This window comes from Camelus ferus, chromosome 4, assembly GCF_009834535.1.
Source record: "Camelus ferus isolate YT-003-E chromosome 4, BCGSAC_Cfer_1.0, whole genome shotgun sequence".
In the NCBI taxonomy this organism is placed as follows: Eukaryota; Metazoa; Chordata; class Mammalia; order Artiodactyla; family Camelidae; genus Camelus; species Camelus ferus.
The window spans coordinates 72,412,954-72,438,595 of NC_045699.1; the positions used below are offsets into that span (position 1 = coordinate 72,412,954).

The 25,642-nt window shown below is 54.0% G+C and overlaps 1 protein-coding gene and 1 long non-coding RNA gene across 4 annotated transcripts; both read right to left on the reverse strand.

Annotated features, from left to right (window-relative positions):
• Window positions 1-871: 871 nt before the first annotated feature.
• On the reverse strand, window positions 872-3,226 carry LOC116663302. Its single transcript, XR_004319541.1, has 2 exons — window positions 2,774-3,226; window positions 872-2,492 (listed from the first exon to the last, which is right to left on the reverse strand). It is a non-coding gene; the product is annotated as an uncharacterized LOC116663302 (long non-coding RNA).
• Window positions 3,227-3,578: 352 nt separating this feature from the next.
• Window positions 3,579-23,337, reverse strand: UBAC1 (UBA domain containing 1). 3 transcript variants are annotated; one of them, XM_032478754.1, is made up of 11 exons: window positions 23,014-23,138; window positions 21,660-21,772; window positions 18,993-19,113; window positions 18,069-18,142; window positions 14,132-14,239; window positions 13,064-13,166; window positions 12,661-12,769; window positions 11,855-12,068; window positions 8,784-8,870; window positions 7,928-8,066; window positions 3,579-4,161 (listed from the first exon to the last, which is right to left on the reverse strand). In XM_032478754.1, exons 2-11 carry the CDS (start codon window positions 21,726-21,728, stop codon window positions 4,046-4,048), a joined length of 1,140 nt encoding a protein of 379 aa, XP_032334645.1. In that variant the 5' UTR covers window positions 21,729-21,772; window positions 23,014-23,138; the 3' UTR covers window positions 3,579-4,045. The 3 variants fall into 3 exon arrangements, with proteins under 3 accessions (XP_032334645.1, XP_032334644.1, XP_032334646.1); XM_032478753.1 differs by lacking the exon at window positions 21,660-21,772 and having other exon boundaries at window positions 23,014-23,335; XM_032478755.1 differs by lacking the exons at window positions 18,069-18,142; window positions 18,993-19,113; window positions 21,660-21,772 and having other exon boundaries at window positions 23,014-23,337.
• Window positions 23,338-25,642: the final 2,305 nt, after the last annotated feature.

The window sequence follows — 25,642 nt, forward strand, 5'->3', positions numbered from 1 at the left end:
GCTCGGTCGCCCATCAGGCTGGGGCACTGACATCACAGCGAGAAGGCCTCACGGGTGCCAGCCGGGGCCTGGAAAGCCCACGGCCCGGCCCGCGGGGCTCTGAGGCACGGGAAACTGCCCCTGCAAGAAAGTTCTCCAAGGGCTCGCCTGTCCAGACCCCAGTCAGTTCCCTGACTTCAACCTCCAAAGAGAAAGTCCTCTCCCAGCCCAGAGCCTAAGGGTGGAGGGGGCGGGGGTGGGCAGGGCCGTTGCCCAGCACCGGAGTCTGGGAGCAGCAGCGTGGCCTCAGGCCGGGTGGGGCCCTGCACAGGGTGGTGCTCTGCAGGATGACCGCCCAGGTCTTGGGGCCTCTCCACCTGCCTGGCCTTCTCCACACTCCTCACACCACTGCTTTGGTGGGTCTCCACGCTGACCATGTGGCCATAAGCATGGCACTCTGAGGAATCTTCTGGGGCACATTCGTTAATGACCATCAACCTTCATGACCTGGAAGAGTAGAGAATCCGATGGGCCCCAAAGAGCAGTCACACAGCTGCCTCCTTCTGGCAAGCCTGAGCAGTGCGGGGACGAATGGAAGGGACCCCAAGGAAGCGCACTGTGTGCAGGACGTTGAAGGTGAACCCCCTACCCTCGTCCATTCCTGTTTCTTCTAACGCTGGCTCCTCTGCTTGCCTGGCCCTGACCTTGGGTGTCCCAAACCCTTAGCAGTGGCGTGTCCACTCACTGAAGGAGCTTCCTTGTCCCACGTGGCTTCCTCGGGCTGCCGGGCAGCATGTGGCTGAGGCCCTGAACAGCATTACCTGTGCCTAGAAACTGGCTGCTTCAAGCTCAGTACTATGTGTGTGGACAGAAATAACCAGTCAACTGTCCGTAACAGGATAGAAAAGAGCTTTACTCAAGCCAAACAGAAGACCATAGGTTGGGAGACAGATTCAGGAATTAGGATCGGAGTTGGAAAAAGTAAAGGTGCTTGTTAAGCAAGAATTGGTTGGGGTCCAAATGCAGTTACAAGGGGAGACCCCGAGACCATAAGGTTGCAGGTGGCAGATGCTGACAGATACTGTTTTGAGAACGGCTGGTGGTGTCCTCGAGTCTGATACAGTTCAGAAAAGTCAAGTTCTCATTGATGCAGGAATCGTCTGAAACCACATGCACAGTGGCCACCCGGCTCCATCCTTTTCTTTAAGGTTAAAGCAGATGTGTGATGCCTGTTTGGCAGGCCAGGGAACAGTCTGTTCTGGTTAGCACGAAGTTCAAGCCAAACCACGTACAGTCCAGAATGACCTCCCCACTCCTCAGCACGTGAACATTTTCTCCATCTCTTGCACGCACTCTTCATTCTAGGAATTTTCTAGGAGCGCCCCTACCTTGTGAGCCAGGGAGAAAAGCACTTGGCAGTACTTGTAACTCCGTCAAGAACAGACGCCCCTTCTGAGTCGGGGCTCCAGCGGCAGTGCTCCCCAGCATCTGCGCCAGAAGCCCAGGCCTGTCTGTCTGAATGTGGTAACTGCCAAGGGCGAGGGACCCGACTCTGTGAGCAACAGACAACTTCCCTTCTCCTTCTACGACAGTTGTGCAGTTATGCCTGAGAATCTTGACTCAGACGTACGTTTTATGAAAACTGCAACCTTTAGTACACGTTCCTGTGACGGCATTGAATTGACTTTTTAAATTAGGCACGTAACTAGGTTTTATTTTCTGGGAATTTCATTGCAGACAGTAAGGGAGGCACTGCAGATCTGTCACAGAGCGGGTGGGAGTCCACAGGGCTGAGAAGCCCTGGCCGCGCCCAGACCCCGCGCCCACCCTGGCACAGCCTGGAGGCAAGTGGACCCATGGCAGCACCAGCAGCGTGGCCGCCTGTGGGCAGGCCCGCGGCATAAATAGTACCCCACCTCCTACCCAGGACGGAAACCTCCAACACCCAGCGCCCTGTACCGCGGGGCCCGGCTGCCAAGGCCTCCCCTCAGCCTTCCTTCCAACGCCGCCAGGTGCCCCCTGAGACCCACATCCTCCGGGAACCACAGTGAAGGGCCTCACACCGCACAGCCACTCTGCTGGGCCAGCCCCGTGTGTGCGGAAAACCACACGGAGCACACACGCGCACCAGCAGAGCACACCACGGACGTCCCCCGCAGGTGGGAGCAGCGGGCCACGACACCGGCTCTGTGGCAGGTGACTGACTGCATGGGGTGCAGCCGCCCAGGGCCCCAGACGGGGAAGGAAGCCAAGCAGGAGCAAGAGCGCAGGTGGGGCCGCCGGCCACCGGGAAACGGCACCCAACACCCAGCTGCCACGGCCCCCTCCCTCCAACCTGGAGCAGGCAACATGGGAATTGTGTCTGACGGAGGGCTGGCCGTCAGGAGGTCTCAAAGGTAAGGGATTTCTTCAACCAAAGTGAATGGCCGGGCCGCGCTGGCAGTGCACAGGCATCTGAGAAGTGGGCTGACTCGTGCACTGATCTTTTCTTACTGAGGGATCTCCTTAAACGTCTGCCAGGAAGGAAGGTGCCCTCGGTGAGTCCAAGGACCACCCACACCCACACTGGGTCCGCGCTGGCCCACCCCCCACACAGGCCAGCCCCTGGAGGCGCAGCCGGTCCGTCTCAGGTCAGGGACTTGGCTTGCCTAGGGTTTGAAACCCGCAAAGCCCCTCAAGCCTCATCCTGGGGCTGTGCTCAAGTTTAATGGGGGGCGGGCGGCACCACCTGGCAGCACCACGAAGAAGAAAAACAAGACATAAGTCCAAGAAGCACCTCTGCTGGGCGTCTTACCAACAAACACGGGATCAAATAACAGTAAGACGCAGAGCCGGTCGCTGAGGCTTCACACCCACGGCCCAGGAACGCATGTCACTGTCTCAGCGCGAGGTCCACCACCTTGAAAAATGATTTTTAACAGTTTCTGTCCAGAAGTTTTCAATCTGAATCTAAAGAACAATGAAAAAACCTAGGGCTCCGAGCCGGTGGGGGCTTCCCCGTGGCGGGCGGCCCGCCGGGCACCGGCTCGGCTGAGGCCAGCAGCCGGCAGACCAGGTGCGGGCTCGGGCGGTGGAGCTGCTGCAGAAGACAATTAACCGCTTTAAGCAATATATAATGAGCAGAGTGAAAAAGAAAGGAACCCATCTTCTCATTTAAAAACACAGACAACAGTGGGGTGGGTGGGTATAGCTCAGTGGTAGAGAACGCACTTAGGCACGCATGAGGTCCTGGGTTCAATCCCCAGTACCTCCATTAAAACAAGTAGATAAATAAACCTATTACCCTCCCCCCACCAAAACACACACATACGCACCCACAAGAAACCAAAAAATAAAATAAAGACAACAGATAACGTTTTAAAAAAAGGTGGCCGGAGGCGGGCAGGGGAGTCCCTGCTGGTGCCCAGCTTCTGCCCGCGGAGCCGCGAGGGTGCACGCCAGCTCCAGTGCCCGCACAGACCCTCAACTCCAGTTAAAACATGAGACTTTGCTGAGAAAATGCAGACGAGACAGCAGCAACTGCCCTTTCTCGAGAACGCACTCACTCACCAGCACACCCACGACCCCCTCTTCGGTGCTGAAATAGGACCAAGACAGAAGATTGGAAAAGGGGAGTTTATTAAAGAAAAGTCGCCTGTGTGTCTTCTACTTAAGTTAGTGCCTTTGACGTTAACACTTTGGATGGAAACATGCCTTCTTTCGTAACAAGCGGACTCTACAAGCAGCGCCTATGGGTCAATTCAAGTAGCCTTTCAAGAGCCCGAAAGGACACTTGGAGGGAGGTGACCCCTGGCGGGTGTGACGACCGCGCGTCTGTAAACACTGTCGGAGGCTGGAGCCGCGCCGAGCACGCGGCCACCAGGGGTTTCAGCAGGAAGATCAAAGCATGAGAACCGGCACCTGACAACCTGGGGGGGGGGGGTCCCCTCTGGCCCGGCCGTCCTCAGCCCCACAGACCTGGGGTCCGCCCGCTCCTCCCGCGGCTTGGCTGGGAGGAAGAAGAGGGCCTGGTGGACCCTGGCCCACCCCCAGGCGGGCTGCGGGAGCGGCAGCGGGGCAGAACGGCCTACGTGCGGTTCAGGGTCTGGAAGATGCGCGAGATCTGCAGCATGACCGGCCCCGTCTCCGGGTCGTTCATCCACTGGGTGCTGTTGAGCGGGTTCTCCAGCATGTCTTCAAACGCTGTGGGGAGACAGCAGAGCCGCTGAGGGACCCCCCTCCACATGCAGACGAGCCGAGGCAGACTTCCCGCGCCAGCAGCTGCTCAGTGAGAGAGCACGCCTCCAACAGCCCGGGCCCACGCGGAGACCCCTCCTAAACCCCCACCCCCAGCAAGGTCTCATCTGCTTATCGAACTGGCTGAGAACAGAAGCCAGCGTCCTCCATTCTGGCAGGTGGGGGATGTGCCCGTGTATTCACTGGCACAGAGAGTCTGGAGAGCAATGTGGCAGCAGCACCAGGAACCTTAAAATAGTGACAGCCTGTGACTCAGTAATTCCACTGCCAATCCCACCCTGACCAAACGATCAGAGGCAGAAAAGGCTCACATAAAGATATCGTAGCAAATTTAACAATACCTAATTGGAAAAACCAAAATGTCTAACCTTAAGGAAATGACTTTAAAGAAACTAACACATTAAAATTAACTGAGCAGTTCTCTAGAGTGAAAACTGAATTTATAAACAGTTTTACAAAATTTCTCCCCCAAACAGAGGTGCCTTCTGGCCCAAGACACACACTGGCTACTTCGGTGGACAGCACAGTGACGTAGGGCGGGTGGCTGCGCTCATGTCTGGGCAGGACGGCTTTACACCAGACCGTCAGGCAGCCAATGGCAGGCAAACCACGGCAGTGAGAGTGGCCCCAAGCTTACAGGCTTCATGGGAAGCATTTATTCAAGGAGCCACGGGGGCCCTTGGCCCAAGGGCTCAGTGTTTAAGACCTGAGGACCCTCGCAGACCTCAAAACAATCACCAGGTCCTCCTGATCAAAATCCTCTGAAAACCAGTTAAAAGTACCAGAAAGGAACCCAGAAAGATGACTTGGCGTCTGGAAGAAGGAAACAGGAAGCAGATTTAGTGAGGCGGGGACAGGCTGCTCTGTTACCCAACCCTTCCTCCCAGCAAGCGGCAGAACAAATCCCAGGAGAAGAAAACTGTGTAAAGAGATGAAAAAAGTGGTAAACATGAAAAACCACACAGATGAAGATTTATCTGAGGAAGGGCTTTCTCTGCGCATCTTAACTTGTGCATTAAGAATTAAAAGGGGGGAAGGGTACAGCTCAGTGATAGAGTGCATGCCTAGCATGCACGAGGTCCTGGGTTCAACCCCCAGTCCCTCCATTAAATAAACAAACAAACAAACAAACAAATAAAAGAATTAAAAGTGCAGCACACGACAAGGGACGTTCTTAATGTATAAGAAGCTGTCAACAAGCTCGAGCATGAACACAGCGGCTGAAAGACCAGAGATGTGCACAGACAACCCGTGAAAGGACGTGACTGGCCAGACCGTGCTCCATGCAGGTGGTCACGGAGGGGCACAGCCAAGGCCGAGGGTCTCTGTCCAAGGGGTGGGGGGGGGCACCTCACCCAGATGGAGGCCCTGTCGGCTGCCAAGATATGGCCAAGAGCTTAAAATGCTCTTATTCTTTGACTTGTCATTTGAGTTCCAGCTACGTATCCTCAGGAAATAGCTGCACCCAAGAAGCCCGTCCACAAAGGGTTTCTTGAAGCAGTAGGTTCAAAAGCAACAAAATGAAAGACAATTTAAATGGCCAATAATAGGGGAACAGTATTTGTTAAATAATTTGTGACATAGCTATAGAATGAAATACCTGTACCCACTAAAAGCTACTGCTGGAAAGGGTACACGCACCAAGACGTGATGAGAAAGGCAGCGTGAACGCCGCACAGCAGTGCAGCTGCACCCGCTCTAGACCCCAGGGAACCACAGAAGGAAAACCAACAACGGGCGACGGGGTGACTTCGACTTCTTCGTGCTTTTCTGCGTCTTCCAGATTTTCTATAATGAACACATTACTTCATCTAAAAAGATGCAGTTCATTAAAAACCTGATCAGAAATTTCTCGAGAGAAGTGAGCAGGTGCAGAGGCGCCTGCAGCCCGGCAACTGCACACAGGCAGGCCATTCCCTCCAGGTGGGGACCTGGCGACCGCAGGAGGCCTGGGACTTTGGGCTTGAGGAGGCAGGACCCTAGGCCAGTGCGAGTCCTGTGGTGCTGTCCAGATCACCAACTTAGAGCCTGCAGACCGAGTGCACTCACTCCGTGTGGCTTGTTTCAGAAATGTGAGAAATGTCCGAGACAGCAGATGTAAAACCACGTAGTAACAATAGGTAGGGAAAAGCCTTCAGTAAAACTGACCACCCTTCCGTGAATAAATACCTGTAGCCTCTAAACTGGAGGAAAAGGGGAACTGCCTTAATCTGACCAATTATATCTTCAAAAATTAAAAAAAAAAAAAGCCCACAGCAAGCCACAAACTCAACGGCCAAGCGCTGAAGGAAACGTGTCAGAAAAGGCTACTCTCCCGAGGTCTGAGGGGCAGGAGGGCGAGGAGACACCTTCGGTGTGGAAGGGACAGCTGAGTGCCCGGCGCAAACGATGAAAATCAGCTCACGTAAGACACATCATCAAAGCACAGCACTTGGGTGGAGAGAGGAAACTTCCCTACTTCACCCCGCACACTTCCAGTAGGCAGGGACTTAAGTAAGAAAAGCGAAACTTCAAAACCACTAGAAACAGATAAAGGTGAATGTCCTCCTGACCTTGGGATCAGAGGGCCTTCTTTAAGATTCGCATCACAAATGAAACAGATACATTCAAAATTCAGACGTCTGCTCATCAAAGTGATAAAGAAACCAGAAACTGATAAACGGTATCCACAATATAAACATCTGACACGGATCAGCGCTCGGCACACAGGCAGAAGCTGATGAACGACGAGGCAGTCCTGCAGGGAAAGGGGCTCAGCCCTAGAAGGCAGGGAAATGGCCAAGAGCGGAAAGCACTGGTGCCTGCCTGGGACGCTGCTCCTGGGGGCCGGCGACTGAGCTGCCACAGACGGGGGCGCCCTGGCTGGAAAACGGGCTCCGCACACACACGCGGGGCCCCCGCAAGCCCAGCCCAAAGCACACGGCCCGGAGAGACCCTCCTGCATGCCGGGCAGCACCGGTGTGCAGAGCAGAACCACAGGCAAGTAAACCATGATGTGCCACCGGGCAGCAGAACAGAGAAGTCAGCTGTGGTATCGTGTTCGGTGAAGTCCTTCCCGGCACTTAAGAAAAGAAGGCAGAAGTCAGTCACAGAAGGAGCCTGCCTAGAACACAGAGGTAGCACCTGAGCCGCAGCCGTGCGAGGACAGACATACGGCGACACTGCCGAGGAACCCAGGAAGGACAAAGGCTCGCGAGGTCACTGCAGCAGGGGAGGGGTGCCCGGGGGGCTCGAGGGGGCCTGGGCTGCGCCAGGTTTTCTAAAAGCCTACTTTTTTAAGCTGAATGGTGGTACGTGGTTATATATTTTGTCATTACTCTTTAAAGTTACAAGAATTACATACACTCTTGTCCCTATATTATATTTCACAGTCCAACCAAGTGCCAAAGAATCCTTTACAAACAGTGAGAGCTACAGTCAACCAACAGGTCCTCACGCATGGCCCTGACCTGCTGGGCACTGTCTACACTCCCCCTAGACTGGATGATCCACTTGAACTGGATTTTCAAAGCTTGAGTGGAGTCACCGAACAGGAAGCTGTCACATCACGAGGAGTACCTGATTTTCGGGCCTCAAAGTGAGTCAGGCTGGAGCCGCATGGGACCCTGCCGCGCTCTCAGGGAGATACTGGGCGTGGCGACTGCAGTATCGCCCTGTGACATCTGTGCCGTGGGTGGGCCCACCCCTGAGCAAGCACAGAGAAGGCACACACCTAGTAACGTTTTCGGGTTGGTCAGGCCCAGCTGCACAACTGGGTTATCCAGGATGGCCTGGAAGAGAGGGCTCTCGGGGTCGATGCCCTTGTCCAGCTCCTCGGGAGAGGGCTTCCGGTCTCCCAGCAGCCACTCGCACTGCGAACACAAGAGCGACAGCCGTTAATGCTTCTGGCCCCCGTCAGCTTCAGGCACGGCAGCAGGGACTCCTGGCCGGCTCCCAGAGCTGCTCTGACCGTGAGGGACCTTGACATTGAGACGAGCCTGGCCCAGACTCAGGTACCATGCACGTCCGGACAGGCCAGCAGAGGGAGAGAAACACCACCTGGTTTCCTTAGCAGATCCTGGTGCCGCAGCTCAGCGTAACGGCTGCAGCTTCTCCAGTCACTGAACGGGGTCCCTGCATGACCCATCCGAGTGCCGGAAGAATTAAGAAACGCACCCAACACCTGAGCGCTGCTGTGTGCTGGACCCCTGGGTGCGACCAAGGGCCTCTGGGAGCTCATCAGTGAGCCCAGAGTTTGGCGTGTAAGCACAGACACACTGGCTCTGGCTCCCGCGGCCACAGGAGGACTCATCACCCCAGACGGACGCTGCTGTCAGCCCCCAGCCCCGGCCGGCAGCTCTGCACCAGCAGCCGTGCGTCCACTGGGCGGGAATCGAGCTCAGAGTTAGTGTAACGGGGCCAGGGAACACGTTACACACTCCCCACCAAACAGGGGCCAAGCCCAGGTTCTCTCAGCCTTGGACCCACCGACCCTGCTGTTCCCCTCCAGAAGCAGAGTGCCCGACCCGACCGCGCTGGGAGGTGACTGAGCACATGGACCCGGGCGGCGCGCGGGAGCCCATACTCACGGCCGCGTTCTGCTGGTTGTTGTTCACTCTCAGGGCGTCCATCACCTCCTGTTCATCGAATCCCATTTCCATCAGGGAGATGACGGCCTAGGGGAGACGAGAGGAGGGCCCGCGGGCGCTTCAGTGCTGCACTCCCCCAGGCCCCGGCCGCAGCCCTGTCCCACGAACGGCATCTGAGCAGAGGGTGTTTTAAATCATGCCATGGGGTTCCCTGCTCCAGACTCTGTTTTGCTATAGCTTTACAAAAACATTTGTTGGTTTTCTGAACAACCTCGGGACGGAGCCAGGGGGTGGGGAGCCGGAGGGTGGAGGGCACGCCCATGGCCCGACCACGGAAGTGGCCAGACTGACTCAAGGTCCTTCCAAGTTCGCCCAACGACCGTCTGGGGAGAACTGTCTCCACAACCATGCACCGCTCATTCCAGAGGGTCTTGTCACCCAGAAGGACTGTGTTACGGAAAAGTCACATGAGCAAGTCCCATTTAAGTGGAGACAAAAAAATCACAGTAATTTTTGGAAAAAAGGAGTGATTTCCCTCATATTTTATCTTTTAAAAAATGAAACTAAAATTAATTCTATACATATTTAAAAAAACTTAAGCTACAAGTATAAACGTATGGCAGTCTCTGGAGGGGCTGATGACCCTGTGTTCAGTGTTTTGGGGGGGTGCACATTTTCAGGACAAAAACCGTAAGACGATATATCCTTCACTTTGCTCTTGACTTTTACCATACAGTCTCTGAAAAGGTCAACTCTGCACAAAAAAGTAAAGCTTTCATTCCCAAAGTTTCAAGGGGTGCTCTTAATTCTCTGAAGGTTAAACAGTGCTCCTGTGACCTTGATGTCGCCTCCCTGACTTTCCGCCTGGAGCTGGCTGGCCTCAGGCTGCCCGCCCCTCGGAGTCAGCATGCGTGGACGCGCACAGCCTGGCACCCTGATTTCCCGGGCACACCCCTTCTGTGGACGTGTGCTCTCACGCTGTGGTCAGTCCGGACTGTTTCCAAGAGACCCGACAGAAGCAGCAGCAGCCGGGGGTGCTCATCAGGAGAGACGCTTAAGTGGAACCCGACAGAGCAGTGTGTTCAGAGCCCAGCGTTTTCTGCCTGCACTCCATCTTGTCTGCTTTCCTGGGCCGCTTTCAGCCCTAGGGCCCCCGGGCGAACGCTGGGAGAAGGCCCCACCATGTAGCAGTATTTGATATCAACGTCATATAAATCACCAGGAACGTGCTCCTAACTCCAAGGAGAGGAGGATCTTTTTCATTAACTTAAAAAGAAACCCATCCTCTCTCCTCATTTCTGTCTCGGCCCAGGAAATGATGTCCCAGGACTTCCGGGGGTGGTGATACCAGAGCCCCCGCCCTGCCCCCCCGACTTCCAGGAAGGGCCTCCCGGTGGCGGCGCTGGGGGGCCCTGCTCCGCAGGCTCTGCACACTGCATGCCCACGTCCCGTCCACAGCGGAGTCTCAAGGCCAAGACCTGCTCTCCAATCCGGCCTTCCCAGGATCTACACTAATGTCTCGATCCTTATTGGACCACCCTCCTGTCTCCTGGCCCCTCGAGCCCTTTTACGACGCCCGCTGCAGGAGAAGTCGCCCACAGAGCGTCCCCAGCACACAGTGACGCTGAGGGGAGGAGCGGCAGCAGAGCCGCACCCTGGGGCAAATGTGCACGTTTAACACCGTTAGGAAGGGCACCAGGCGGGGAAGGTCTTTGAGACGGCAACCAAGATCATGAGCTACCTGGCAGCAGGCCTGATGGGGACCATGGTGGACCCCCACAGGGGAAAGCATGGGGCCTGGCAGCAGGGCACAAAGTACCCACCAGAGAGCAGCTGCCTTTCCCAACAGGGCAGCTCCAGACCCTGGCTTGGCTCCCAAGAGTCCGAGACAGTGAGATACCCTTCCTTCTGGACCTAGTAATTTGGGACTAAAACACAACACGTACTTTGAAGGCATGGCTGAACTCACAAAAGGAAAATCTCAAAGTAACAGAAACAAAGGAACACACCAGTGTCACAGAGGGTGTGTGTGCCCCAGGAAGGGCACAGGTCTTACCAGGGTGGGGCTGGGGGCCAACGTCACACGCAGGACATGGACCTTGGGCCCATGTGAGATGCAGAGTTATAGCTTAAAACCAGGACCCTGAATGGGGTCTGCATCCCCAAGGAGAGGGGCAGGGGAAGACTCCACCCCAGAGAGTGGGTTGTACTCTGCACACAGCCCAGGAGCCCTGCCTGGGTGATTAACATGAAAACCCACCCCTGGCCGGAGGTCCTGCTCAACCCGCAAAAGCAGGCTCTAAACCACCCACGGTGGGCATCCCACGGCCTGGCCACGGAAGATTTCCACAGAAACACAGCCCACAGGTGGGCCCACGAGGAAGCATCACACCAAGAAAACTGAGCTACAAGTGGAATCAGGACACAAAGACTCAGAGCCCTGACCCCTGGAGTCGGCAGACCTATGATCTGAAAGAAATCAGAACATGCTCAAAAGTATGCAAAATATCCAAGAAGGTGAAATCAAATTAAAACCCTAAAAAAGTACAGAACGGTGAAAAAGAATACGGAGATGCCAAGGCATCAGAAGCAAGCCCACAGTGACAAGAGGCCATGAAACTGCACGCGGCTGTCCACTCGCCAAGCACAGCCAGAGGCGGCCGGGCCTCAGCTTCCTGAATCCCACAGACGCCGTGGCTACCAGAGGGCCAGCAGCCTGGCCAGCCTCCCCGGATCACAGGGTGACCCACTCGGTGCCTGACCCTCTGGTCTCGGGGCAGACTCTGCCCGACCCCACGGCTCGCGGACACTTGTAACTCAGACAAGATGACTTTTTCGGATGTCAGATGTGTCAACTAGTGGTTCAGAGGAAAATAAAGCCGCCTGGAGGCAAGTGAGGAGAACTTAGAACCGAACCCAGGAACCCAAGTGGCCCCAGGCCCGTCTGCAAAGCCTCCCCCAGCCTCACTCAGCACAGGGCCGGGAGGCCGGGCTCCCGTTCCTGTGCACAGCACGGCCGCAAGGGAGAGATAGTCATGCCACCTGCTGGATCCAGGTCTGTCAACACATACCCGAGCGTCAGGGCGAAACTCCCTTTTCCTCCGGATCTTCTTAAAGATTTCTGTCAGCTCGTCTCTGGCTTCCTCATCCTCCGTGCTAGTCCCAGCAGCAGCTGAGGCCTCGGCGCCCGCCTCTCCCTGTTCGGCTGGGCCTGGAAGAGGTGTGTCAATGGTGGGGTCTTCTGCATGCTCGATTAACCACTCCATGGCCTGAGGCACCGACATGCTGAAAGGGAAGGGAGACTCTGCAGCACCCTGAGCCAGGAAGCCAGGCCTTCTGTCTCCCCGAGAAAAGCCTCTCTGAGCTGCTGACCCTGATAACAAGACTCTGATGCAGCACGTTGGAAGCCCCAGCCCCGCCCTAAACTGCCCCAGGCCCTGGCCAAACGCAGAAACCCACCCGCAAAGCAAAGGGAGCCAAACAAGAGTTTGGGTCCAAAGACAAAAGAACACAGCCTGCTGACCATCCTTTGGTTACACGTTTATTTCAGACCTGAACATAAACACAAGAAACCACAGGTGATGACTGAGGACACCACTGCATGTATTCTTGGGGTTGTCCACGTCCCTGCTATAAACCGGCTTTGATCTGAGTTCCCAGTAAGAACTCACAGAACGATCATCACGTTCAATGTCTTAAAACACTTGGAGATGCACAAGCAGGTTACTCCCAGGACATGCACTGCAGGTCCTGTTTTAAAACTTACATATACTAGAAACAATTCAATCAAAGCCTCTGGGATGGAAGGTGTCACCCACGGGTGATCCCAAGAGACCGAGCCCCGACGCGCCCAGGGAGGGAGGTGGCCCGGACGTACTGGTTCAGCCGCAGGGCCTTGGCAGCTCTGCTCTCGGGAAAGCCCATCTCCGTGAGCTGCCGCAGAGCCGCCTCGTCCACGCGCTCGTCCTCGTCCTCGTCCAGCATGGCTGCGGGCAGGAGACGCGGCTGTCAGGCCTCGGGCTGTGCCCAGTGCTTCCTCACCCCCTGGAGGGCCGGGGCCTCGTCTGAGCACCAGGCATCCATGGCAGTTCTCTTAAACCCCAAAAAGTCTGAGCAGTGACCATCAGCTCCCACTCGTGTAAACCCAGGACAGTGTGGACGGCTGACCCAGCCCCATCCACCGACTCTCCCATTTCCAGGCTGGGGGCCATGGCAAGTGCCCATGGGGAAGGGCTGAGTCCAGGCACAGGACCTCACATCTACCTGGGGCTTGCTCCTACCATTGGCCTTCTTAAATAACTCAACCGCGTCCGGGTTCAGCGCCAGCAGCTTCTGAGCCACCTCGATGAGAGACACCAGGATCTTTCGGAGCTCTGTCTGGAACTGCAGTGAGAAGGAAAGAGCAGCTCGCGTCTCCATGCCCACTAATCCACTGGGACCTGAACCGACACTCCCTGTCCTTGAACCCCACATCTGTGAGTCAAAGCACGTCAAGATACCCAAGGATAAGAGGGGGAGACCGGAGGAGAAACAAGGCATCTCAGGGCCGAGAAGGAGAGAGGCTCTCGTTGGCACAGCCAGGCCGGCAACACGAGAACCAAACATCCGGTGGTGTCACTCGGCCCTTTAGCCCCTGAGGAAGGTGTCTGGCCCGCTGGGGGCTAGGTGAGCTGAGAGCCCTCTGTGGCCTCGCTGAAGAGAACGGGGCTCCTACGGGACCCACAGACATGGGTCTCTCATTTTCGACTGGTCAGAAGAACGATCTGCAGCCAATTCAACTTCTCAACTAGGGGGTCTGTGTCACCAGAAGCCCCCCCACCCCAACGAGCCTCAGCCAAAATGCCAGAGACACCACGTGGGGCAGACACACACACGGGCATGCCAGGGCCCCCATGCCCTGGTCCACACAGAACTCTCCGGAAGAGACCCTGGAGAGGTGTGCTCGGGAATGAAGTGGCTTGTGGTTGAGCCCTCAGACTAAACACCAACGCGTGGGGGCGGCCACCCCAACTCTTGGACGGCACAGGCACCGGGCTCTGGCCGCCCCCTCCCACGGGGGCCCTGGGAACATGCTGATTTTTCAACTGAGGACTTTCCAAGCCAAAATAACCAAGAGTCCAGATTTCTATATAAACATTTTTGCCAAACTCAGGACAAAACTAACATTTTTCCAACAGTATCTATCCTTTCAGTCCTGCCCTTAGATATTTTTTAAACTTTTTATTTTGAATTAATTTTAGGTTTACAAAAAAGCTCCAAAGTAGTATCTGCTTCCCCCGGCTTCCCAAATGCTTTCAAGAACTTCCCGTGGCCCCACGCAGTGGCCAGCAGCCCCCGTGAGCACTCACATCTCGCATGTTGGTCTGGACCACAGCCCGGTCCATGTTGTAGGAGGGCAGGTTGGCAGTGGCGCGAAATATAGCATCTCTGTCCGGGGCTTTCTGCTCTTGTTTTTTCTAAGACAGAAAAGTAATTAGAAATTCAGAAGTCGGGGAAGGGTACCGCTCAGTGGTAGAGGGTGTGCTCAGCAGCACGAGGTCCTGGGTTCTATCCCTAGTACCTCCATCAAAGTAAGTAAATAAACCAAATCACCTTCCCCCCAAAATTAAATATTACAAAAAAGAAAGTCAGAAGTGAATATAAGAGCAACAAAAGGCAAGGTTCTGTGCACTGAATACACAGCTCTAACCAGGGAGAGAACCAGTTTCCCTGGGAGCTAGAGCTGTGCACTCCTTGACGAGAGGGGAGGCTTCTGGAGGGTTCTGTGCAAGGCCTCAGGGACAGAACACCACACACAAGGCTGGCGGGCGGCCCTGGAGTGCGGCAGCGCAGGACGTGGGATAAGACAGACTCTGTCTCTCGTGGCCACAGAACGACCATCACATGGCGCCTGGCTGGCTGGGAACACGCACTTACCTTTTGCTCCTTCTGGAACCCCTGGCTGGACAGTAAAAGAGCAAAGGAGAAACACACCAGAACAAAAGGTGAGAAAAGAAATAAAATCGGGAGAGATGGCACCAAACGCTCCACAGTCAGCAAACAGCTGGTGGAGTTGGCAGAGCTACGAACGCGGAGGCCAAGGGCATGGGGAGAGGCAAGGCCAGGCTAGTCCCGGAGCCCGAAGGCAGTGCACCAGGTGTGGGGTGAGCTCCAGGAGCTCCTCCCCCAGCCTGCTCGGCCTGCGACTACCCAGGCCGCGAGTGGCCTGGGGAAGCCAGGGAGCCCAGGGGAGAAAGGCACCACCCTAACCCCAACGACAAGACGCAGCCCCGGGGCAGGAGGGCACGGTGGCTCGGCCCCTGCCCCACTGTGAAGCCCACTGCCAGCACCAGCTGCCAGGCACACAGAGCAGCCTGGTGGCTGCCAGGGCCTCTGACAGGGACGGCCAGCCAAGGAGCGCAAGGGATGGGAGGAGAGCCTCCGATGGGAAAGACAGAGACCGAGATAAAAGCTGGGAAAGCAAAAAAGCATGAAGGGAAGAGACAACACAGGGAAGAGAAGACCTTGAAAAGCAGAAAGCACTGTTGTACGACACTCAGAGAAACAGGAACACAACAGGACGCTACAAAAGATAACGTGAGAACAAGAATCTAATTGGAAAACTTAAGAATACCACAGCCAGATGAAAGCGGCTACAGGGCGGCTGGAAGACAAAGCCAAGGATGTGCCTCAGAAAGCAGGTCCCGCGTCCAGCCAGCAGGAGGTCCAGAAAGAGAAAAGCGAGCAAGGGGACGAAATGGCCCAGAACAACCCGGAAAAACTTCCACAACGGCAGCACGTGAGTCTGCAGTCAACGTGCCAAGTGCAGTGCAGGGGGAAGAGCGCCCGATGCAAAGCAAACCTTCACATTTCAGTACTCTAACGAGCATCAGGAGACCCTACAAATTCCAGACAGAGTCAGGGAAGAGGAAAAGAACCGCACACAGCAAAACGGGCATCAGAGCTGATGAGCTCCCACCCGCCACCTGGACACCCTGGAGACCGGAGCCAAAGCCATCATCACGCTCGCAGCTGGCGCCCACTCAACAGCCATGGAACGCTGGAACGCAGGGCCTCCAGACCTCCTCCTCCTCTGGGATGCTAGAGGGAGTCTGGCCCTCGGGACCAAGGAACAAGGCGAGAGCAAGACACCGGACTCTGCAGGAGGCACACGCAAGTCGAAGACCGCCCCCAGACCCGCTCCTGGCTGTCACACCTGCAAGCCCTGGGTCTGCGAGCAGGTGGGTCTCACTCTGGTCAGGTCACATCACCTGGCACGGCAACTTGAGGAACGTGACCCTCGGTGGGCCTGGGCTAGTCAGGTGAGCCCTTACAAAGGACAGGGCTATTTCTGGGAATCAAGATTCAAAGCAACAGGGATTGGACACATGAGGTCTCCTGGGCTGGCTCTGAAGATGCAATGGCCTCCAGAAGATGAGGGTGGCCTCGGCTCACAGTGAGCAGGAAAACGCGACTTCAGCCCTTCTAACTGCGGGAGTGGCATTGTGCCAGCTGAGAGAGCGTCAAGCAGAGCCTCCCTGGAGCCTCCAGAGAGGAAGGCGGGCCTGACCTCAACTCCCGAGCCCACCCAGCGCGGACCTGGAGGCCTGACCATGGACGCTGTCAGGAAACGCCGACGTGGGAGAGCCAGAGGGAGGTGGGCAAGCCCAGCTGCACAACAGGCAATGATGCAGATGGACGCAGCCTGGAGGAGCAGGAGGGGTGTCTCCAGGGAAGGGGGAGCTGGTAGATGGCCTCACACTTGGAGCCCCATTCTCAGAAGGGTTTATCAGTTTTGGTGAACAATCTGAAAAAATCAGCAATAAGCCACACAGAAAAATAAATGATGCAACAATTACTGACTCCAAGAAAAACAAAATCGTATTAAAAAAAGGATAACTAACCTTCGCACACTTTGTTCACAGCAGAAAGCAACACTCACATAACAACAACAACAGAGGTTCTGAGTCTTCAACCAACATTATGATCTAACAATCGTAGGGGGCGAGGGTCCACGCCCAGATCACCAAGAAGCCAGTAGTCTAAAGCTGATAGTCCAAGACATTACAAGACTGCACAGTGTGGGAAGTCAGGAAGAGAACTACTGGAGAAACAGGTGGGAGAAGCCTGCGTGGCGGCCTTCTAGGTGCAGGACTCAGCGGGGACAGGAAGCTACTTGACTTTTATTAAAAGATGTGTCTCATTCTCTGACTTTTTAAATACATGTGCTGCTTTGACTTTAAAAATTAGTAATAATTCAGGGGGAGGGTAGAGCTAAATGTTAGAGTGCTTGTTTAGCATGCACGAGGTCCTGGGTTCAATCCCCACTATACCTCCATTAAAATAAACAGATCAATCAATCAATCAACCTAAATACCCCCCCCCAAAATTAATAATAATTCACAAAACTAGGCATTAGCATTTTACAATGTTTCATTTTGCAAATATGCCCAGAGAAAAGGTGAAGACCACAGCACCCTGCAAGCTACCGAGAGCATTCACAGAGTCACCAAGGCTCACCTAGTCACCAACGATCAAAACTGTAACCAGAGAACTGGGTCCGCCCTAGCACTTCTGGGAAGCAGGCCTGAGTCAGGGATGGCTGGAGGTGGAGCGAGTGGCCTGCCCACGTGCCTGCCTGCACCGTGGCAGGTGCAGCTGCAGATAAGAAGGGCCCCCTCCTGTGCCGCCTGCCCCAGAGGAGACCCTAAAATAGCTCGCTCTGCTATCAGGCCCAGGCCCAGGCCCAGGCCCAACGCGTGTGGCCTGCTTTCTCTGGGGTGAATGGCCTCCCAGCATTTCAAAGCGCAAGTAAGAAACTCCGCATCCTGAGCTCAGCAAAGACCGTGGCGTTGCCGTGCTGTGCTGCAGAGCGCGCCACTCTGCAGGCCACCCTGGCCTCTCCAGGAAGTGACTCCCTGGAGTGGGTCAGTGCTCCTGGGGAGGGCCTCAGTGCTCCTTTGCCACCCCCGCTGCGTTCGTATTCCTTGTCTCGTGGGTGATCTTGAATGACTTTCTGACCTTTTTCTATTGGGACCCACTTGAGGAGAGGAAGGACAGGACTTGAGAGGTAAACCCAACCTCAAGAATGGGCTGCACTCTTCTCTGTGGCCCCGAAGGTGGAGCCGGTTTTCCTGGGAGCCGGCATCAGTGAGCAGGCTGGCCACGACACAGGGCCCACACCTCCTGTGACTCTGGGACCAGCAGGGTCCGCAGACACTAGCACACAGACATTTCTTGTCCACAGTCTTCACTGAAGGGAGCTTCCACTAACAAAGCCCTCCAACTCCCAACTCTGAAACTCACCTTTTCCTCTGCTGAGACATCAGCCATCTTAGGGGGCGGAGCTGGAGCACGCCTCTTTATCAACAGCAAGACATCTGGGGAGAAGCCCACCACACTGGTTATCATTCTGTACTCATACCGCAGGGTAACGGTGCCTGATGACCCAAGGACGCAGAAACAGGGGTCCCCGGCGCCCCCTCCCCGGAGCAACCCCACAAGCCCCCATCCCCTGGCTCCCACGTCTGTACACCCCACTCACCCACAGGCTCAGGCCGGGCAGGAGCCTGGCTGTGGGTCACCAGAGCTGACCGGTGTTCTCATTTTAAGGGCTCTGTCTGGAAAGTCTGGGAGGTTGGAGTGTTTGGACTTAACTCTCAGAGCTAAACACCTGGGGTGCAGTCAGGCCACAGTCCACAGTGTGGTGGCCACAGTCCACAGTGTGGTCAGCTCCCAGCTAGTTCTGGCCTGTCAACCAGACTTGAGGCAGGTCTGCACACAACACGCCAGTAATTCCAGAACAGATTACTTAAGGGAGTCCCAGAATTAAAATTATGCTTTGAATGACATCCAGAAAACCAAAGTTTTCTTCCCAAGCACCTCCACACACAAAGCTCTCAGGGACTAGACAGACACGTGTACATTAAGAACACCTTCCTAGAAGTTTGAGACGAATGCCACAACTGTATGTTCTAGCTCCAAAGTAAAGCCTGCAGCAGCTCTGGAGACCACGGACAAAATTAATGATGAAGCTCACAGTGGGTTTCTCAGACGCATGCCGCTTGTTCAAATTCAGGTCTGCTTTTCCCACAAACACTCTGTTCTCTGATGAGTCTCCCAGTTCAGCTCCAACTCGGGGCAGCAACCTCCATGCAGAGAGCGCCTGTGCCCACGGGTCCCCTGCCCCAGGTGGCGCCCTGCTCACTGCTGTCCCTGGGGCAGCCTTACCTTCGTCCTGGATGTTCTCTTCCAAGATTGTTTTGGTATCACTCAGCACTCTCTCTGAAGCAGCATGGATTAATTTGTGATGGGTGACACTTTTGGGGTCTTCTAAGCTCCCATGAGCACACTGGGGGGGGGGGAATCATAGAATATATTTCAAAATAGCAGATAAATCACAATACTAATAACATAGGACCTGTCATCCCAAGTCATGCCAGGAATTTACTGGGTTTTTTTACTAGGTAAGGAATTAAAGCATAGATGAAATCAAAGAACTCCTGTCACTGGTGGAAGCCAGACCAAATGCCACAACACCTGGTCCCCAAGGGCAGTGATCTGTACACCAACCTGCTAAGCACCTCTATAAACACACTCACAGCTCTGACATAAGATACTCTGTTGGTAAACTAGTCTAGGAAGTGATTTAAAAATGAAAATAGCAAGTCCATCGTTCCTCGAAAATCTAAAGATCTTAGTGTGATCTGTGCACTTGTTTTCCTTCTTCCACAGATAAATGGAAGGGAACCAAGAGACAGCAAAGAAAGAAGGCTGGTCCAGAGAGCAAGAACTAGGGGCCTGACCATTTAAATACCCACAAAACCCCAAGGAAACACGACCGGCCCCAGCTCAGCCCCTAGCTCAGCCAGCGCGAGCCACAGAGACCCTAAAACAAGTAACAGATGTAGCTGGCGAGGCCCCTCCTGGGAGTTGGAAGGGGGTCAGTTGGTACATGGCTGTCTCCCTGATCAGGGACCCAGAAACCCCAGAACCCACCAGGGGCGAGTACTGAAGTCCAGGCTGGAAGGCCGTGCCATAACCCTGGGGGCCTGCCTGCCCCAGAGCCCTGGTGCCACGGTCCTCCTGGCCTCCCTCAGGTTAAGCAGGGCCATCTGGTCACCTCCCTCTGCCACCCAGAGGCTCAAAGAAGCCCACCACACACACATGCTCACTAAAAGAGAGGAAAAGCTAAAGGTGTATTTCACCTCTTGACACTGGCAATTTACAAGCAACCAGAATTCTCGCTATTCTGACACTGAAATCAGGAATAAAGGATCATAAAAGGCTTCAAGGGCTGTCCCACATGCACACAGAACTGGGAAGCCTGGAGTTGGAGGAATGGGGGGACAAAGGTGGAATCCAGCCAACAGTAAGATATACTTTGACCATTTATGACAGAGAACGCCCCCTTCCCTTGAATCCCACAATGGCTCTGCTCCCAGAAATACTGGGTGTGCTTCTTCTAATTCTAAAATTTGCAGGGTAGCTGATTTGCCAAGTTCAGAATCTAGTCTATGAATCACAATTTTCCAAAACAATCCTCATACTGGTTCCTGAAAAACTGTACTCTGCCATGTGTCAATAGGAACAAAACATAAGTGTGAGTCACCCACAGTGTAGCAGTTATTTCGTTCTGCGTCTTTGTTCTCAGCAGGAACACTGGGACCAAGCTGCGATAAGGCAGCAAAGAAGCCCCAACAAAGCCCTTCGCCAGGGCAGGGGCTCTGACACACACCGACCTGCCTCCTCCCCAGAAGGGCAGAGGCTGGGTTCCCTCACGCACATCTTCACTTGAAGGCACATCTTCATGTGATCTAAAACATGTTAACCGCCACACTAGCAAGTTATGTCCTGCCAACTTCACGCAAGTGTACCACACACAGAAACACACCATCACATCACAGGTGTGATTTTCTTAAAAGCATTAACCCCCGGTACACAGGAGGCTTTACTTTGCCCCTTTCTGCAAGCCCGGCCTAGAGACCATCATGGTGATCCCAAGCTATATAAAACCAAGAAGGGAAAGGCCACAATAGCAACCCCTTTCTGAAAGAGTTAGGACAATAAACCCTCACTAATAAAGCAATTTTATTGATTAAAAGTTTATGTATAATAAAAATACATAAAAAAATAATCAACTCCCAGGAATACTGTGAGGGGAAGAAACCAGTGCCCCCATCAGCTACTCTGGGAAAGAGGAAGGAAAAAAGAATTCCCTACGTGTGCATACGGAAAACTGGGAAGGAGGAGCAGAAGGGCAGGCACACACTCGGCCTCACTGCCGGCAGCAACATGACGTTCAGGGATTGGTTTCCAGGAGACGTTCCAGTACATAACTTGAGAATTCCTTCTCCTGACTAACTCATCCTGCCTGGCTCACAAGGCAGCGGGCTCACAGAACAGGGTGGGCATGGAGGGAGTATGTTCTGAAGCCTCAGCTCTGAGTCCCATAATTTATGGCGGCTCTTTGGGTGTGATACTCCCCTGCTGATTGGACCCCCACACTTGGAGAGACTGCAGAGTGGAATAAAATCTCACTTCAAAGTGGGGTAATGTCAGAAAAAGATCCCAAATGACACATCTCAATACTGACTGGAAAAATAAATACCAGGATTGTAACAATTACCATCATATCAAACTTAGCTGCCTAATTAACGCCAAGTGATCCTGAAATTCACTAGCAAGCCTCATTTCACTGCAGGATTGTGGCCACCCTGCATCCAGCAAGCCTACTGGTGCCATTTTTCCAATGGCGTTATTTTTAAATTAAGGTATGTGCATTGTGTTTTGTTTTGCTTTGTTTTAGATATAACGCTACTACACACGTAACAGACTATACTGTAAACATAACTTTTACATGCACTGGGAAACCAACACGTTCGTGTAACTCCGTACCGTGATATTCATTTGTTTCAGTGTCTGGAACTGAACCCGCAGTGTCTCAGAGGTGTGTCTGTATTCCATTAATCCACACGTTTGTTTGGGGCCCACCAAGAGCCTGGCCCTGGCTGTGTAAATACAAATCCAGCTTGTGAGGACCTCCCATCCTGAGTGGGTGAGACACAGCATCTCAGGGAGGTTTATTAAAAGTGCACACGACTAGACAAGCACCATGCCTAACTCTAATAGCCCAGATGCTCATGGAGCCCCCAGCCTTCCAGCTTAGTGCCGCCCTGATGGTTTTCTAGATGATGACATCATTCAGCCATGTCAGAAGTAAAAGAAGGAAGTGGCCAAAACATACCTGCCCTGAACATGAGAGCCCGGATCCCCCTCCTGTTTGATGTGAGACCAAGATGGTTATTCACATCTAGCATGTTCCAGAAGGGGGCTCTGGCAACCAGAATACTCTTTGCCCTGCCCCTGACAACTCCACAGAACCATACTCACAAAAGTGACCCAAAAGCATCTTTGTGGGTAGTCAGTATAACAGTAAGAAGTTTGTTCTTGGAGACCACACTGATAGATACATAATTTATCACATGGAGTGCACACTAAGAGGCTGTGGCCTTCTTTGTCCTAAGTTCTGACATGGAGACACGGCATCATGCCAAGGACAGAGTTTCCTTAGGCAGTCAGACAGGCAAATAGATGTCTTAGCGCGACTCATGGAGACAAGAAGTTTACAGAAATAAACCCATCAAGAACTAGTTCCAAAAGTTAGTTACCTAAGGACATAACTGTGCAAGGAGTATTTCAGGTGAACAAACTTTAAAAAGTGGTCCTCTCAGCGCAAAGCTCCTTCTCCTGGACCTACCCATGTAATCAATTTAAAGGCCGCAGGGACGGCTCCCGCAGCCGCACTATTTTAAGTTATTCGAGGCACAAATAGCCAGAGCCAGGCCCCAGCCCACACGCCAGCCAGCAGGAAACAGCTCCAAGCAGCCGGCTCTGCAGGCCAGGGGAAGGCGCCTCTCCACTGCGGGTCTCTACTTCCTCGGACACTAATTCCCAGCTCCTGGGGGAGCTGCTGACAAATGAGGAACCTTATTCCAGCGACAAGCACGAATGCTGGAAACGCGTGAGGCACCGCTCTGGCGACGACTTCGCCTCTCAGAGCTTGCGTTCCCGACCAGCCCCCGCCTCCCGGGTTGCTGTCGAAGTTAAACCAGAGGGTGGAGGGTAAAGTACCCAGCCCGGTGCCCGGCTCGCGGAGGCGCGTCTAGTGGGTGTCCAGGGCCTGGAAGAGGGGCGGCTGCGAAAAGGGGCGGAGGGAGTGGGGAAGGCCTGGAACCACGGCCAGACTTACGTGCTTGAGGCAGCGCTCCTTGAGCTTCTCCACCAAGGTGTCCTCGGTCGCCTCCTCCAGCCACTCGGAGCCGTCGGACACGCAGATGTGCAGCCGCAGCACCTTGCCCGCGAAGATCTTCTCCTCCTGCACGAACATCGCGCCGCCGCCGCCGCCAACGCCGGGGCCTGCGCCCGTCGCCCGGGCCCTGAAGGTCACCGGGGCGGGCGGGCCGGGGGCGGGGCCAGGCCGCCCGCGCGCTCCCTCGCTGGCCGCCGCCGCCCCGCCCCGGCTCCCGTCGGCCGGCCGCCCGCCACTCGCCGCGGCCGGAGATGTAGCCTCGCTCCGCCGCCGAGCCGCCGGGGGCGCGCTGTCGCCGCCGCGCAGGAAGTACGTCACAGGGCGTGCCCGGAGCACGCCGGGAAATGTGGTTCTCCGGCAGCCGCTTCGCCGCCGTCGCCGCGCCGGATGTGCGTCACGGGAGCGCGCGGAGCGTGCCGGGAGGTGTAGTTCTCGGGCTGCTTCCCTCGACCCGCACCTGGCTGCGCTTTTCGGGCGCGGCGTTAGCCACGCGGGAGCAGTGAGTCCGTTTTGAGACGGGCTTTCAGTGTAAAATATACACTAGAACTTCGAGAGTTGGTAGGGAAAAGACATGAAAAATACCTCAATAATGTTTATATATTGACTTCATATTGAAATAATAGTTTGGATGTGTTGGGTTAAATAAAATACATAGAAATTAATTTCACCGGTTTCCTTTCACTTTTTAAAGATGTGGCTACCAGAAGATTTTAGATTGTATGTGTGGCTGCTGTTGTGTTTCTTTTGGGCTGCACTGCCCTAGAGCAGAGTCTCTGAGTGGTCCCCGTTCAAGCAGCAGCAGCAACAGCACCTGGAAGCTTGTTAGAAATGCATACTTGGTCCACGAACGATAAATGCTGGAGAGACTGTGGAAAAGGGAGAAAAGGGAATCTTTTTCTAGGCTAATGGGAATGTAGTTTGGTGCAGCCATTATTGAAAACAGTATGGAGGTTCCTCAAAAAACTAAAAATAGACTTACACATATGATCCAGCAGTCCTTCTCCTGGGCATATATCCAGAGGGAACTCTAATTCGGAAAGATACATGCACCCCAATGTTCATAGCTGCAGTTTTACAATAGCCAAGACAAGGAAACAACCTAAATGTCCCTCAACAGATGTCTAGAGAAAAAAGTTGTATATTGATACAATGGAATACTACTTAGCCATAAAAAGAATAAAATAATGCCATTTGCAGCAAGATGGATGGACCTGGAGTTTGTCATTCTAAGTGAAGTAAACCAGAAAGAGAAAGAATAATACCATATGCTGTCATTCATAAGTGGAATCTAAGAAAAAAAAATAAGTCATTAATGAACTCATCTACAAAACAGAAACAGATGCACAGAGATAGTAAACAATCTTATGGTTATTGAGGGAAAGGGGGTGGGAAGAGATAAATTTGGGAGTTCAAGATTTGGAAATATTAACTACTATATATAAAAATAGATTAAAACCAGATTTTTTTCTGTTTAGCACAGGGCATTATATTTAATATCTTGTAATAACCTTTAGTGAAAAAGAATATGAAAATGAATATATGTATATATATGCATGACTGGGACATTATGCTGTAGTGCCAGGAACTGACACGTTGTAATTGACTATACTTCAATAAAAACAGAAAGAAAGAAATGCGGGTTCTCCCACTGCACCCCATCCTCCCCTATCAGGGACTCCAGGGTGGGGCCCAGGACTCTGCAGTTCCTTCACTCAGGCTGCAGACCTGCAGAGGTGCACTCACATGGACTTGTGAGCTCCCACAGCTGCCCCGTGGAACTCAGTGCACTCGTTTTCAGGGAGGCAACAAGTGTGAAGGCTGCAGCTGGGACAAACCTAGACCAGGTGACTGACCTGCACTCACTCATCTCATTCATCCAAGAACCTTTACTGGGCAGAGATGAATGCAACACAATTCCCTGTCCTTGGATGCTGGTGGTCTAAATGCAGAGGTGGTCCCAGCATCTCTTGCCATTTTATCCACACCTCATTCTCCCCTACGATTATTCCAACCATTCCAAATTCCTTTTGTCCAGTCTAGCATTTCCTGCTTGCCTCCATGAGCCAGACCGTCTGCTGGTCACTGAAAATATAGTAATGATTAAGATTGGAGACTTGGATACAGTCCTGGGAAATAGAAAGTCGGGAAGATGCTGAGTGCTGGCAGAGGAGTGACGCGGGGCTGAACTGAGGCAGTGAAGACAGTGGCACCAGCAGGTGAGCTGAACCTTTGATGGAGGGTGGCTGTAAATAAGAACAGAATTGAGAATGACAGGGAAGCTTCCAGCTTAGGTGACACCACCATCGTCGCCATGGTGATGCCACTACCCAACGGAGGAGGAGGGGGAGTGGGAAGTGTGTCAAGCTCAGCTCTGTGAAAACTGACCTGGCTGTGTAGGGGGACCTCCAAGTGGACATGGCCGGGGGGCAGCTGAATGCACAGGGCTGAAGTCCAGGAGAGAGGGTGGGGTCAAAGACTGAGCAGCTGTCAACACGTGGGTGGTGGCTGAGACAATGATGCTGCCCCCCCCCTGCCCCCACTTTACATAGAGGAGCCCTTGGAGAAAACA